This window comes from Terrapene carolina, unplaced genomic scaffold, assembly GCF_002925995.2.
Source record: "Terrapene carolina triunguis isolate 2854851 unplaced genomic scaffold, T_m_triunguis-2.0 Scaffold69, whole genome shotgun sequence".
Classification (NCBI taxonomy): domain Eukaryota; kingdom Metazoa; phylum Chordata; order Testudines; family Emydidae; genus Terrapene; species Terrapene triunguis.
The window spans coordinates 63074934-63090642 of NW_020664420.1; the positions used below are offsets into that span (position 1 = coordinate 63074934).

The 15709-nt window shown below is 41.9% G+C and overlaps 1 protein-coding gene across 2 annotated transcripts in view; it reads right to left on the reverse strand.

Annotated features, from left to right (window-relative positions):
• Window positions 1-15709, reverse strand: part of MCC (MCC regulator of WNT signaling pathway) — a 331118-nt gene that overhangs the window by 259283 nt on the left and 56126 nt on the right. For both annotated transcript variants that reach the window (XM_026649202.2, XM_026649201.2), the window contains exon 3: window positions 5040-5251. In XM_026649202.2, the coding sequence (XP_026504987.1) occupies window positions 5040-5251 (212 nt within the window). The remainder of the gene's footprint in view (window positions 1-5039; window positions 5252-15709) is intronic.

Sequence of the window (15709 nt, forward strand, 5' to 3'; positions counted from 1 at the left end):
TAGCAGACACCCACCTTCAAACCTGAACACAATCACCTACATTGTCCATCAGAGCCCACAGGTTCTAAGAGCAAATCTATCACGTCCAATACTGGCACAACAACGCAACGCTCCCAAACTAAAGAAAGAATTATACCAGCCACTCTTATAACAACACGACTGGGGTAGAGGGTGCGGGGGGGAAATCAGCTGGCTCCTCAAACGCTATGTTTAAGTATCTAGTAGCATATACTGTACATTTTTCAAAGTAATTCATAGATTCTAGGACTGGAAGGGACCTCGAGAGGTCATCGAGTTCAGACCCCTGCCCTCATGGCAGGACCAAAACCAGAACTGGAGATTGGAAGCTCTGCTCTTTCCAGACTCTTAACATTTAACCACTGTCATTCAACAGCTATGGAATTCATATAATCGACTGGGCAGGTGTATATTGTTAATGATCTTCTTTCAAACTCTCAAATTTGCAGTGGATAATGGCAATAGCCATCAGAATGTGTGGAGACTTTAAGCATAGTTTCTGATGATTTGTTTTGAGAGGCAAGTAACAAATATTTAGTTTTTGTTTGTAGCTTTTCTTTTAATAACTACAGAGTTTTATTTTGCTGGTGGGAAGGCTGATTCCAGGAACCGCAGCTGCTCATGACCAGATGGGGGAAGAGGGCAATATGTAGAATGCACAATGTTAGTGAGTTGACACTACTCACAAAAATAAACAAAAATTATAGTATGCTAAAAAATTAGCTTAATGGAAATAAGCTCTGTGATATTACATTCCATATTCCTTATGAAAATATGCTTATGATAGGAATATGACATAACTGAGATGTACTTTATGCAAGATGGCTCATGTAAGATATCATTGGAAAGGTTATGATTTACTGAACGTAATTATCCAATTTGTATGCCTGTATCATTTCTGTATCTGAAGTTAGGAATATTAGCTATGTGTCTGAATTTCAAATGTGTTACTTTGGATGTCACCCCAACCAGCGCTTCAGATACAACAATGGAAAAGCCAGACAGGGCTAATGGGCCATTAGCAGAGACAATGGACTGTGAAAGAGCTTAGTCTTCCTCTGGACCCTGGAGACAGTTAATAAAATTTGTTTTGTTTATAATACAGACGCTCCCTGAGTTATGTAAACCCGACGAACGCAAATCCGAGCTTATGGAAAAAGTTCCGTAAGCTAGAAATAGGAGGGTTTTATTTTTTGGGTTTTTTTTGTTTGTTTGTTTTTTTGCGTAATGGTCGGAGATACGTTTCCGACTTACGCAATATTCGAGTTACGCAAGGCGTTCCGGAACCCTTGTGTAAGTCAGGGAACGTCTGTATAACCCAGTTTCTGTAATTTCTAACGGGGGGACGGGACGGGGAGAGAAAGCTGTGCATACCTTCCTCCACATTGAGGGAGGAGGAGAATTTCATTAAAACTTTGGGTTTGTACCCCTTAAAAGGAGTGAGCACCAGAGTGTTGGAGCAAGTCCCTTAAGCTGAGTCTTCCCAGAGTTGATCTGCAGTTGGGTGTGGCCCTGCCTGTGTGCTTGGCTGGAAGAGGCTTGTGAGCCTAACCCAGCAAGGCCAGGTAAAGGGGGCCCATGCTGGCAGAACAGGTAGACTTCAGTGGTATCTCAGGATACAACAGGTGACTTCCTATGGGGCATAACGCGTCACAAGTTCCACTGGAAAATAGATAGGCAGATATTTTCCCTATATAGTAAGAATACTGGGATATATTATTTGTTTACTCATTTTTCTTTAAGGCATAGTTGAACTATGTTAATAAAAGACGAATGATGCAAAACTGACTCTATATGGGTGTTAGGGAGAAACAAACCAAACTTTAAAACAGTGCATAAAATTATTGTGTGGGTGTTTGTGACACTCTGTACCCCAAGGCAACACCCTGGCACCCCCACATTTACCATGGTGATATAATTATGATTAAGGCTAAGATTTAGTCATGTGTATTTTTAGTAAAAGTCATGGACAGGTCATGGGCAATAAACAAAAATTCATGGCCCTGTGACCTGTCCATGACTTGTACTATAAACCCCTGACTAACTCATGGGTGCTCTGGGGGGTGCCAGGGGTGCAGCTGCTGCTCTGGAGGTGGGACTCTGGGTCACCCGCTGGTGCTCAGGGTGGAAGGGAGGCCCGGGAACACCTCCCGAGCTGCTTGGGGGCTCTGAGGTCAGTTGCACCGGCCAGCTGCAGAAATCACAGAGATCCCGGAAAGTCACAGACTCCGTGACCTCCGTGACAGACTCGCAGCCTTAATTATGATGCATCTTGTACAAAATATGACAAGTGAGGTGTCAATGGAAAAGTTATGGTTTGCTGCATATGATTATCCTATCTGTATGCATGTATCATTTTTGTATCTGAAACTGTGAATATTGGCTATGTACCCGTATTTCAAATGTGTTTGCTCCTGTGGTAACTCCCACAAGGTAGTTTATATCCAGTCTAGCCAGTACATTGTGAATGAACTATTGAATTGATGGCCCAGTAACGAACACAATGGGCCATGGAAGAAGCTTATCCCCACCTGATGGACTGTCCTGTAGACGTTCTAGCCAGAATATGGGGAATAGCCCCTGCTATGACTCATAGAAGCATGTAAGGGCATGTGACCAGCTCATGTGGCACTGAATTCAATCCTGTGCCTGTACTTTTCCGCTAACTGTGCTGGGGGCTTTGTTTGGGACAATGAAGTTCCCTCCACATGCCAGAAGCTATAAAATAGGGTTACCATCCGTCCGGGTTTTCCCGGACATGTCCTGGTTTTTCAGCCTTAAATGGCCGTCCGGGGGGGATTTCTAATTAAGTAGAAATGTCCGGGATTTCCCCTCCTGAGGAGTGCGGCGCGGCTGATTGGACGCCTGGCCTGATGGAAAGCCGCTCGCAGCCACTAGGGCCTCTAGCAGCCAGAGTCCCTCCCCTTCCCCTGCTCCCTCCCCCTCCTCCCCCACAGAGCAGCCCGCAGTGTTGGAATCCATGTGGAGCTCACAGTTCTCCGTCTGCCGGGTGAGCAGGGGAGGGGGGCAGGCGGGGGTGTGTGTGCAGAGGGGGCAGGGCAGGCGGGGGGAGCAGAGGCTGCGGGGGGGGGGGGGGGGCGGGGGCGGCGGGGGCGGGGGGGCGCAGAGGCTGCAGGGTGAGGCGGAGCAGGGCAGGCAAGGGCATAGGGGCTGCGGGGCGAGTGGGGAGCAGGGAAGCACTTAGCAACCCGCAACCAAGATCAGAGCGGGAGGGAGGAGGGGGAATGCAGGGTGCTCAGAGGAGGGGGCAGAGTTGGGGCAGGGACTTTGGGGAAGGGGTTGGAATGGGGGCGGAGAAGGGGTTGGGGCGGGGCCGGGGCGGGGAAGGGGCGGAGTTGGGGCAGGGCCGGGGGCGGGGCCCAGTGGAGTGTCCTCTTTTTTAAATGTTTGAATATGGTAACCCTATATAAAAGGGGGAAGTGACATCATCACTTAGCCTCACTCCCCCCACAACTCAACACCTGGAAACACCTCAGGAACAAAGACTTGGACTGGGGAGGTGGTCCCAGACTGGAAAGGATTTTTGTTTGAAGTGTAAAGGGAAATCTGCTGCATTGTCCTCTCCACAATGAGGGAGGGCTGGACTGGGTAAATAATTTATGCTGGTCAGGCTTCTGACTAGGGCAAGATGGTACAGCTCTGGGGTCCTAGGCTGGGGAGAGTTGGCTGGAGTCTCTCTATTGTTGGTTCATGAGTGGCTGGCAAAAGCATTCATGTAACAGAGCTGGGTGTGTCCCTGCCTGTGAATATTTGTGTGAGTGCAGGACCTGAAGGGGTTTGCAGCTTGTCACATTATCACAGTGTGAGAGGGAGCTCAGGTTGGTAAGACAGAGGTCACAGTGGTACCCAAATTCCAGGTTGAACCCCAGAGAACCCATCACAGTGTTGTGATGATTTTATCCATATCAGTTGAATAAATTTCCATTTTCTTCTGAGTGCCCACCCCTCAACACCCAGTAAGCATTAACTAACAGGATCTGTTTCACCAGTACAAAGCTAGTTACTGTCACAAGCAGCCATTCTAAAATGGGTTCCTCAACTTTTCTCCAATGCCTTTAGTTTGGGCCTTTTTGTTCTCCAACTAAAAGCCTGAGTCCTTGCTCCCTCTTTTCAGTTTAGCAGCATCAACCTTTGACCACCAAAAATGAGCTACAAAATGGCTATAAATTTATAGCACACCAGATCTAACCTAACGCACTTACCTAGAGTATGTCTACACTGCAATTAAAAACTTGTAGCTAGCCCGTGACAGCTGCCTTGAGTTTGCAGGGCTCGGGCTAAGGGGCGTTGGTGTAGACATTTGGCTCAGGCTGGAGCCCGGGCTCTAGGACCCTGCGAGGGTCCCAAGATCAGCTGGCACAGGCCAGTGGCTGGTGTCTAATTGCAGTGGAGATGTACCCTTAAAAACCTGAATGCAATGCATAATTGAAAAAAAAACCACTCACTTAAACACATCAGATTTTTACTGCAGAGAATAATGTGGTATGTTTATCTGAAAATACTTTTACTAGGAGGCTTGCCTATGAGAACAGTAAAACACAGTGCTACACAGAGTTCCAAACAGAAATCTTAGCAAATAAAGTGGAAAATCCTGAAATAAAAGGGGTAAGTGTTTTCCTGCATGACACTAACTGACTTAATGAGCAGAAAGATGTTTACTTGCACAGTCTGCCACTGTGCTACCAATTTATTTTCCATAAGTAAATGTTTTCACAAGCTGGCTATGTTTTATAATTAAATCTGTATAAGTTAAAAACTTCAGCTAAATGCCTTATGGAGTCCACCAAATCCTTTCTGCTGAAAGCAAGTCCTCAATTATACAAGTAATTTCTAAATACTTCTCATTATTTGCAAAGCTGAAAATTTTATGACATTGTGGTAAAGGAAAATTACAGCAGCTTGATAGTTCCCTCGTGGACCATGACTCAAAAGTTTAATATATTCGAGTTGGGGGGAAAAAAACCCTGAAGAGCTTTACAGTGAAGATAAAGGGTACTTACAGTGTTGGCAAGCTCTAAATAGCTTCCTCCAACTGAGTTGCTAAGATTGGAGGCCTGCGTTAGCAGTTTCTGCAGAGCAGCTTGTTGACCCATACTGCTGCCTCCATACTCCAAGAGCTTCTGTAGGGTAGAATGGCTCTGCAGGTCAGGACTCTGAAGGTCTCTTGCACCAGAATCATATTCCCAGCTTTCTCTAGCACCTGATAAGGCACCTGAAATGTAGAAACAGAAAAGAGATCCAACTATAATCCCATAGCAAATTTACAGGGGCTAACATGCCTTCCGCCCCCTAAAAATATCTAGTGTAGCAAAAATTAGATTGTTTATGGGACACACTATTGATAGTCAAAGATAAAAGCAGTTTTTCATACAATATTTAGAAATATTACCTACATCTGTAAATAACAGGGAAAATACTATTTATTAGTATGAGGGCAGAAATAAATCCAAGTGCACATCATCATGAGAGAGAGACTATCCAGTGATAAGTTTATCACACACCTGTGCAATTTATCATACATCTATGACAGTATTCCCTCCCCTAGCCATCTTCTAGAATTTATTTTAACATTCCAACCCCGAGACTTTTTAAAAACCAACATAAGAATCACCATATTGGATCAGACAGATGGCCCAAGTTGCCTAGTATCCTGTCTTCAACCAGTGCCCAGAACCAGCTGCTTCAGAGGAAAGTGCAAGAACCCTTGCATTATCCTACTTCTGCCTAATCTGCCAACCACATTGGGTGTCCTCCTAATCCCTTATAGTTAGAGACTAGCTTAATCCCCAAAACTTGAGGTTTAATACCTCTTCCAAAATTTGTAAGCATTAATTATTATTATAACTCTGGGTATTCTTGTCATCCAGATAAATATCCAAACCCCTTTGAATCTTGCTACGTTTTTAGTCTCAATGACTTCAAGTTCCACAGTTTAATTATGTGTTTGAAAAAATATTTCCTTTTATTGGTCTTGAATTCACCACCTTTTAATTTAATTGAATGTCCCCTTTTTCTTGTGTGACAAGAAGGGCCAAACAGAAATTCCTCATCTATCTTCTGTAATATAGGCAGAATTGGTGGCAACACATATAGTTAAAGTTGCCTAACAACTTCCATTATAAAACCCTGTTTTCAGTGGCTTATAACTTTGCAAGAAGGTGGGAATGGGCAACAGGGGATGGATCACTTGATGATTACTTGTTCTGTTCATTCCCTCTGAATCACCTGGCATTGGCCAATGTCGGAAGACAGGATACTGGGCTAGATAGACTTTTGGTCTGACCCAGTATGGCCATTCTTATGTTCTTAAACTGTTTGGGCTTAAACTTTTCCACAATGGGTATTTGCCTCAGACTGAATATTTTTTGTAAATTACAGATGAAACAGTTTAGCCATTTCTGATGATTACAGAAAAACACATTGTTTGGCCAATGTTAAAAAAAAATTAAAAACAGTTTCATTTAGCTCTAGAGCCTCCATGCTTTGAGCAGCAACTTGAAATGTATTACCATGGTGTCCCTGCTCAAACCTGGCCAAGTTATAAACTTCTGTAAAATCTCAGTTCGCACATTCAGTAGAGGTTTGTTAGAGTTTGGCAGCTAAATTCACAAGATTCCATACCCACTACACTGCAGTACATCTGCACTGAGCATGCTCCAACCCCAAACAGGTCCCAACTTGACAACCAAACTGCAAATATTCTATTCCTACAGAGTGACTGACCATGCTTCAGCCCAGGACTCCAGGGCCTTAACAGGTATTTTCCTCCTATTTGGGGCCACTGTTGTGCCAGAAGAGAGCAGGGAGTGCTCTCATTGCTCCCCCTGGTTACTTATTGAGTTCTCAGTTTGAATACCGTACAGCAAATAAGGTCTGGGACCACACAATGAATGATAAAGATAAAAACTACTAATGAATAACTGCCCATTCAGTGAGCACCGTCCTTCCTGTGCGCTGAATGTGGCAGGGGAGTTGTGGGGAAAACGGTGGAGCAGAATCTCAGCCAATGAAGTCAATGAATCCATGACAATTTACACCAGCTGAGGATCTGCACCCAGAATGTGATCAGGTAATTAAAGACACACAAGGGAACTAAATTCAAGTTGCACAGGCAACCTCATTGTTTGCATTTCCTAGCTTCTGAGTACCTGATTTTGCAACCTTAATAATGTACTTTTAACCATTTTTAATGTAATCTAATATACTTTCATGTTGTCCCTATGTATTCATCTTCTTTCCAAGGTAAACAACGGTAATCTTTTCAAGCTCTCTTCAATCATTTCTCTAATCATTTTAGTCACCTTTTGCTAACCCTCCTCTAGTTCTGTAATGTCCTTTTCAAGATGGGGTGACCAGTACTGTGCAGAGCATTCTATATGTGGCTGCTCCGCTGATGTATTTAATGGCATTATAATGATTGCTATATTATTATCCAACCCATTCCATGTGTATTCCAGCTTCTTGTTTTGAGGTAAATAGAAAGAAGTATAAACACTGACAAATTAAGTGTAAAAATGTAATAAGAAAAGCCAAAAAGGAGTTTGAAGAACAGCTAGCCAAAAACTCAAAAGGTAATAAAATGTTTTTTAAGTAAATCAGAAGCAGGAAGCCTGCTAAACAACCAGTGGGGCCCCTGGACAATCGAGATACAAAAGGAACACTTTAAGACGATAAAGTCATTGCGAAGAAACTAAATGAATTCTTTGCTTCAATCTTCACGGCTGAGGATGTTAGGGAGATTCCCAAACCTGAGCCGGCTTTTGTAGGTGACAAATCTGAGGAATTGTCACAGACTGAGGTGTCACTAGAGGAGGTTTTGGAATTAATTGATAAACTTAACAGTAACAAGTCACCGGGACTAGATGGCATTCACCCAAGAGTTCTGAAAGAACTCAAATGTGAAATTGCAGAACTACTAACTATGGTTTGTAACCTGTCCTTTAAATCGGCTTCTGTACCCAATGACTGGAAGATAGCTAATGTAATGCCAATATTTAAAAAGGGTTCTAGAGGTGATCCCAGCAATTACAGACCGGTAAGTCTAACGTCAGTACCCCGCAAATTAGCTGAAACAACCATAAAGAATAAAATTGTCAGACACATAGAAAAACAAATTGTTGGGCAAAAGTCAACATGGTTTCTGTAAAGGGAAATCATGTCTTACTAATCTATTAGAGTTCTTTGAAGGGGTCAACAAACATGTGGACAAGGGGGATCCAGTGGATATAGTGTACTTAGATTTCCAGAAAGCCTTTGACAAGGTCCCTCACCAAAGGCTCTTACGTAAATTAAGTTGTCATGGGATAAGAGGGAAGGTCCTTTCATAGATTGAGAACTGGTTAAAAGACAGGGAACAAAGGGTAGGAATAAATGGTAAATTTTCAGAATGGAGAGGGGTAACTAGTGGTGTTCCCCAAGGGTCAGTCCTAGGACCAATCCTATTCAACTTATTCATAAATGATCTAGAGAAAGGGGTAAAAAGTGAGGTGGCAAAGTTTGCAAATGATACTAAACTGCTCAAGATAGTTAAGACCAAAGCAGACTGTGAAGAACTTCAAAAAGATCTCACAAAACTAAGTGATTGGGCAACAAAATGGCAAATGAAATTTAATGTGGATAAATGTAAAGTAATGCACTTTGGGAAAAATAACCCCAACTTTACATACAATATGATGGGGGCTAATTTAGCTACAGCTAATCAGGAAAAAGATCTTGGAGTCATCGTGGATAGTTCTCTGAAGACGTCCACGCAATGTGCAGCGGTGGTCAAAAAAGCAAACAGGATGTTAGGAATAATTAAAAAGGGGATAGAGAATAAGACGGAGAATGTCTTATTGCCCTTATATAAATCCATGATATGCCCACATCTTGAATACTGCATACAGATGTGGTCTCCTCATCTCAGGCCTTGGCTACACTTGCAGCTGTACAGCGCTGTGAGGTAAACCTGTCTTCGTACAGCTGAGTAGGGAAAGCGCTGCAGTCAGTCCACACTGACAGCTGACAGCACAGTGGCGTGGCCACACTTGCAACATTTGCAGCTGTGTTGGGAGAGGTGCATTATGGGCAGCTATCCCAGCATTCATGTGGCTGCAACGTGCTTTTCAAAACGGAGGAGTGGGGGGGGTTGGAGTGCGACAGGGAGTGTGTGGGGGGAGAGAGTGCTTTTTGGAGCGTGTCAGCACTCTGTTTTGCAAGTTCCGAACTCCCGGCCCCCTGCTCATTCATTCACTCTCTCAAAGCAAACAGCAAACTGTTTGCTTTTTCTCTGTGGTACGAGCTTTGAAACCGGCACTTCCGCATTCCTGCAGCTGGTCACAACAATGGAGAGGATTGGCCACTTGACAAGGTGATCAGTACAGCCCTGCAGGTTGATTCCTGATACACACTCACAGGGGAGAGTCGTAGCCACTCCGCTGTATCTCTTATGCTTCTCGGGGAGGTGGAGTACCTGCAGCGGTGTACCCAGGGAGATACAGCGCTGCAAGTGCCCTGCCAGTGTGGACGGGGAGTGAGTTATCGCGCTGGGGGAGGCTTTACAGCGCTGTAACTCGCAAGTGTAGCCAAGGCCTCAGAAAAGATATGCTGGCATTAGAAAAGGTTCAGAGAAGGGCAACTAAAATGATTAGGGGTTTGGAACGGGTCCCATATGAGGCAAGATTAAAGAGGCTAGGACTTTTCAGCCTGGAAAAGAGGAGACTAAGGGGGATATGATAGAGGTATATAAAATCATGAGTGATGAGGAGAAAGTGAATAAGGAAAAAATATTTACTTGTTCCCATAATACAAGAACTAAGGGCCACCAAATGAAATTAATGGGCAGCAGGTTTAAAACAAATAAAAGGAAGTTCTTCTTCACACAGTGCACAGTCAACTTGTGGAACTCCTTGCCTGATGAGTTTGTGAAGGCTAGGACTATAACAGGGTTTAAAAGAGAACTGGATAAATTCATGGAGGTTAAGTCCATTAATGGCTATTAGCCAGGATGGGTAAGGAATGGTGTCCCTAGCCTCTGTTTGTCAGAGGGTGGTGATGGACGGCAGGAGAGAGATCACTTGATCATTACCTGTTAGGTTCACTCCCTCTGGGGCACCTGGCATTGGCCACTGTCAGTAGACAGGGTACTGGGCTGGATGGGCCTTTGGTCTGACCCAGTACGGCCATTCTTATGTTCTTACGTTCTGCCCATAGCTACATCTTGAGTTGAAGTCTTCTTGAGGTATCCGCAATGATTCCCAAGTCTTTTCCCTTAAATTATCCAGTTAATTTAGAACCCTCACATGCAGGAAGATGTGTAAAATGTCTTATAGATCTATAGTTGATCAAGTATGAAAGCAGTGGGTCAAGCCTGAACGTGAATCAAGGTGGAGTAACGATACTAAAACCTATAATGTGTATAGTACAGCTCTTTCACAGTCCACTGTCTCTGCTGATGGCCCATTAGCCCTGTCTGGCTTTTCCATTGTTGTATCTGAAGCGCTTGTTGGGGTTACACCCAAAGTAACACATTTGAAATACAGACACATAGCTAATATTCCTAACTTCAGATACAGAAATGATACAGGCATACAAATTGGATAATTACGTTCAGTAAATCATAACCTTTCTAATGATATCTTACATGAGCCATCTTGCATAAAGTACATCTCAGTTATGTCATATTCCTATCATAAGCATATTTTCATAAGGAATATGGAATATAATGTCACAGAGCTTATTTCCATTAAGCTAATTTTTTAGCATACTATAGTTTTGTTTATTTTTGTGAGTAGTGTCAACTCACTAACATTGTGCATTCTACATATTGCCCTCTTCCCCCATCTGATCATGAGCAGCTGCGGTTCCTGGAATCAGCCTTCCCACCAGCAAAATAAAACTCTGTAGTTATTAAAAGAAAAGCTACAAACAAAAACTAAATATTTGTTACTTGCCTCTCAAAACAAATCATCAGAAACTATGCTTAAAGTCTCCACACATTCTGATGGCTATTGCCATTATCCATTGCAAATTTGAGAGTTTGAAAGAAGATCATTAACAATATACACCTGCCCAGTCGATTATATGAATTCCATAGCTGTTGAATGATAGTGGTTAAATGTTAAGAGTCTGGAAAGAGCAGACTTCCAATCTCCAGTTCTGGTTTTGGTCCTGCCATGAGGGCAGGGTACTGAACTCGATGACCTCTCGAGGTCCCTTCCAGTCCTAGAATTTATGAATCTATGAATCTTTATTAAAATTGAAGGTGGCTGCAGCTGCTCCATTTAATAAAAATTAAGTACATCCATCTGGCTCCTAGCAAGCTGCCAATGTAGCTCCTCAGTTAGGTAAAGTGTGGGTACTGCTATAGTAGATGAAACAGTTCATTGGTATGGATAAGGTCTTTGACCTCTTATTTCTTTTCAAACACAAACCAGAAATAATTTTATGAGTGCTAGAACAAATAACTTCACATCAGACACAAGTTTTCATTCAAATACGATAGCCAGATAGATGTGCATAGAACATCACAGGTTTTGGATAATACATTTTTACTAGATTATTTTGCTCTTTTTGTAGAAGCATTCTACCCTACACTTAAATTCTGACTAGAATTCCATAATCAGCTAGACCATGGTCTGTCTCTAAATAAATCATGGTCTAAAAACCACTAGCATTGTTACTATAACAATTTTGCAGCTAAATGATGCTGATAGACTAGAGAACTCTCCAGTGAACACAGATTGAAAAGTAATTCATCTGAGAAAGTGAGTTGATTAGATTAATGTAGGAATAAACTGGCATAAAATCAGGAAGCAACAGAGAGTCGTAGTCTTATTCTACAGTTCAGAGTTTTTTGCTTATGTATTAAATCAAATGTTACCGGATAAAGCTACCACTCTTAAAAATGGCCATATCTTCATCCACAGGTGCTCAGCACTTGCTGAGTGCATACACAGAAACTGATTCCAGTGGGAGTATCAGGCAATCCCAGGCACTTCCCAGGATTTAGTCCATATCCATTAAAGCTATTTATTGGGAAGATCTCAATGAACTACTTTAAATAAGCCATCCAATAATAGTCACTGTTTTACCATATGTGTCCACCGAATTCTCCCATACCCTAATCCATGAATAGTTCCAATTAGCAGAAAGGTACCAGTTTGCCCAAGTTCAGCTCTCCTGGAAATACTGAAGACTGGCGCATTAGCATCAAGTTATTTCCCAGGAAGAAAATGGATCTTCCTGTAATATCTTCAAGACTGACTGCTTTGCAAAAGCCTCAGATGCTGCCACCAGTGAAGACACAAGCCTTCCAGTGGTGCCTAATGGACATATTTTATAAAATGAGACCTACCAATCTATGCCCGGCATAAGCGACAGCCTTTCATTCAAGCCTTAAAAACAGCTATTCATTTTCCATAGCACTTTTAATCCCTAGATCCTCAAACACTTCATAATGGTGGGTATTATTATCCCATTTTACATCTGAGGTAACAAAGACAAAGAGATTAAGTGACTTGCCAAAGCACACACACAGTAAGACAGTCGCAAAGTAGATACCAGAATCTAGATCTACTTGACTCTTGGACACTATTTTCAATTCACTAGGCCACAGCTGCCCATAAGCAATTATAAGTAATACTATCAGGTTAACTCAAAGGCTTTCTAATGGACTGTGTTCCTCTAAAATATCCATTAACATTCAAAGACGACATTTATCAATCAATGATCATTAATTACTCAATAAAATGCCAGTTAGTCATAATAAATGAAATAATGATCAGCTAGGAAAAAACCAAGTAGCTTATAAATGAGATAATACAAAATGGGTAAAACATTGGTGTGCCAGCGACATAATCAAGTACAATAAAAGCTTTATATTGGTGTTTGCATGGAGCAAACATGCATGGTGAGTTGATTCGAAAATATACATATATATTTTCCCCTCAACTCACTAGAAGGGGATATACTATAAAGCTAATATATAATAATCTCATCTTAAAAGGAAATAGAACTAAATTAAACCAACTCATCAAAACAAATGGTACTCTCCAAAACAAGAAATCACAAGAGAGGTGTGAGGTCTGGTCTATACTGCAGAACAGGTACTGGTGTAACCAAAAGGATTAGATACCACTTTAAACCAATACAGTTTAAGAATGCTTTAAACTGATTTAACTGCATATATATTAGCAGTTCGCACCAGTGTAATCGCTTTAATAATATAAGTGCAAGTTATCCAAAATAGACAAGTCCTTAAATGTTTCTGTCAGAGTAAGTCCAAAATATATTCAAGTAATGTGAAGTGTGCACATAGTAGTAGATGTGGGTACCACTGCCCTCTAGTGGCTGAACTACAGAAAATAAAACCCCTAACTGCCAAAGAAGGTTTTCCTATAGCTGAGTAGCAGAGGCCTTGTCTTGTAAGCCAAAGGCTGTGTTCTATCCATCTCCCAGGATCCACGTGTACTAAACATATGAGATGACCATTATTTGGGCATGTGCATGACCATGGAGTTAACAGAGTAGACTGTATATTATTCATTCTTGCTTGTATGGAGCTAAAATGACTTATCCTCTGTAGTGTATCTGTATATTAATTCAGACTATTGTTCAGACTGTTTTGTTCTGTAAAAGAACTAACTAAATGAAAGTTAACAAAAACAAATAAAAATTACAAATACATCCCCATTTATTTATTGGCTCAATAGTCCCATATCTGTCATGGTTATATACAGACTAGCTCTCCTCTACAGGGCAGGCACAATTACATTTTTAATCTCACAGGTCTCATTCGTGATACTATGCTATCTTGATTTGGGGGGAAGGGGAGGGGCAACAATTACCATTCAATTTTAAGATATTTTACAATTAAAAAGCACAACACTGTGCTCCCTATTTAAAACGGATAAATAAGTGCAAGCATAGATATAAAAGAAAATGCTTTTTTCCATAACAGTATTTAATTTGGGTTTTACCCCAATTTTTCCACTTTGACTAATTCCCCCACCCCTCCACAAAACCAAAATGTTGACTTTCAAATACTGTCCTCAGAGATTCTGCATTTTTTATATCTTGGCTTCTTGCTAGGGAAATAATTAGGTTGCAAAACTCAGATTTTACTGCTCAACTAGTATTGCATACATACATACACCCAAATCCTGTGCTTTATAGTAATAGCCAGAGGGAAGAGAGTGATAAATATGATGAGTTGGAGGGAGGAAGGGAGTGAATAAGAGTAATTTCCTCTTTTCTAGAGCTTTACATCTTCAAAGATATGTACAAACTAGCTGATCAATCAATCCTCACTACACCCCTGGTAAGTAGTAGCCCCATTTTAAAGATCAGAACACAGACACACAACTCAAGTGATTTGCACAAGGCTACACAGGGAATTGATGGCAGAACTGATATTAGAGTTCAGCAGATCCTGGATCTCTGAGAATCATTCTTAATAGAATTTATAAATCCCATAGTAGTTCTGTTTGCTATATGGATGTAAACTGATGTCAGTAATAGGAGTATATCTGAAGGCTTTTGTAAACGTAGAGATTCCTAGATAGTGAGCACACATGTAAATTAATGCTGTTATTGCCACAAGTCAACATAAAATGTTATTTGTACAGTATTTATTTCAACCAAGTAGCTGAACGGAGTACTCCAACCCTATCTGGAAGTACACTTCAAAGGTTTGGGCCACAATATTTGGGAAACAAAGAAGATATCCTGGCACCCTTCACTGACTGAGTAAAAGGACAGTGTTCAGTGTTTTAAGCCAAGCCTGGGTAAAGCATGAAGAGAACTTTGGGTGAGAAATTTCTTTAGACAAGAGGGTAATATGTCAGTTAAATTTAGTCTCTAGAAGGTGCATACTGCTTTTGTTTTACATTTCACCATTTCTTGCCAATATTCTTATTCGCTCTTGCTTGAGTTTCTAATCTTTGATGATATATTTATAGTGAAAACAAGAATAAGTTTATCTAAGTGCCGTGGTGTTAAGCAAAGTGCTGGTCCTGAGTTGAATCTTACAACCTGATGTGTACTGTTCCTTTGGGAACAGCAGGCCTGGTCATTCTGAGTGTGTTCAGTGGATAAAGGGCTGGGCAATTCAGGGAACACTCTAAGGACTTGGGGATTGATGTGAGTCTATCACTATCTGTACAGCAAGAGCAAGGCCTGAAGAGGCCTGGAAGGCAGTGTTTCTGCTGCCAGTGGTTGTTGGTTTCAGAGAGCTGATCCACAGCAGCCAGAAATAAGACTTCCTTATGCTAAGGGCAGGTGTTGGTGAGGCGCCTCGCAATCCTGAGTACCCTTGAGGAAAAAGACAAGTACCTACAAGCAATGCCATCAGGAATAATCACCCAGGAGTGGTTCACTCTCAGTGTTAAGAGTACCAGCAAGGCAGGTAATAAGGTTAGGGTTAGCCTTGGCCAGCCTGCACTGAGCCTAGTGTCTTATTTCAACCAGCTGCCAATCTCCCTCAATCACTGAAGTGCTGGACAATGGTGCTGTGATGGGAAGGAGTCCCAGAAGTCAACTGAATTTCACTCTCTTCTAGGGATTTTGACTGATTTGTCTAGGACGAGGGACTGGACTGAGCATTGCAGAGGAGCAGATGCCTATCACGACCATCTAAGGCTATGTCTACACTACAGCTTATGTCAGCATAACTTATGTCACTCAGGGGTGT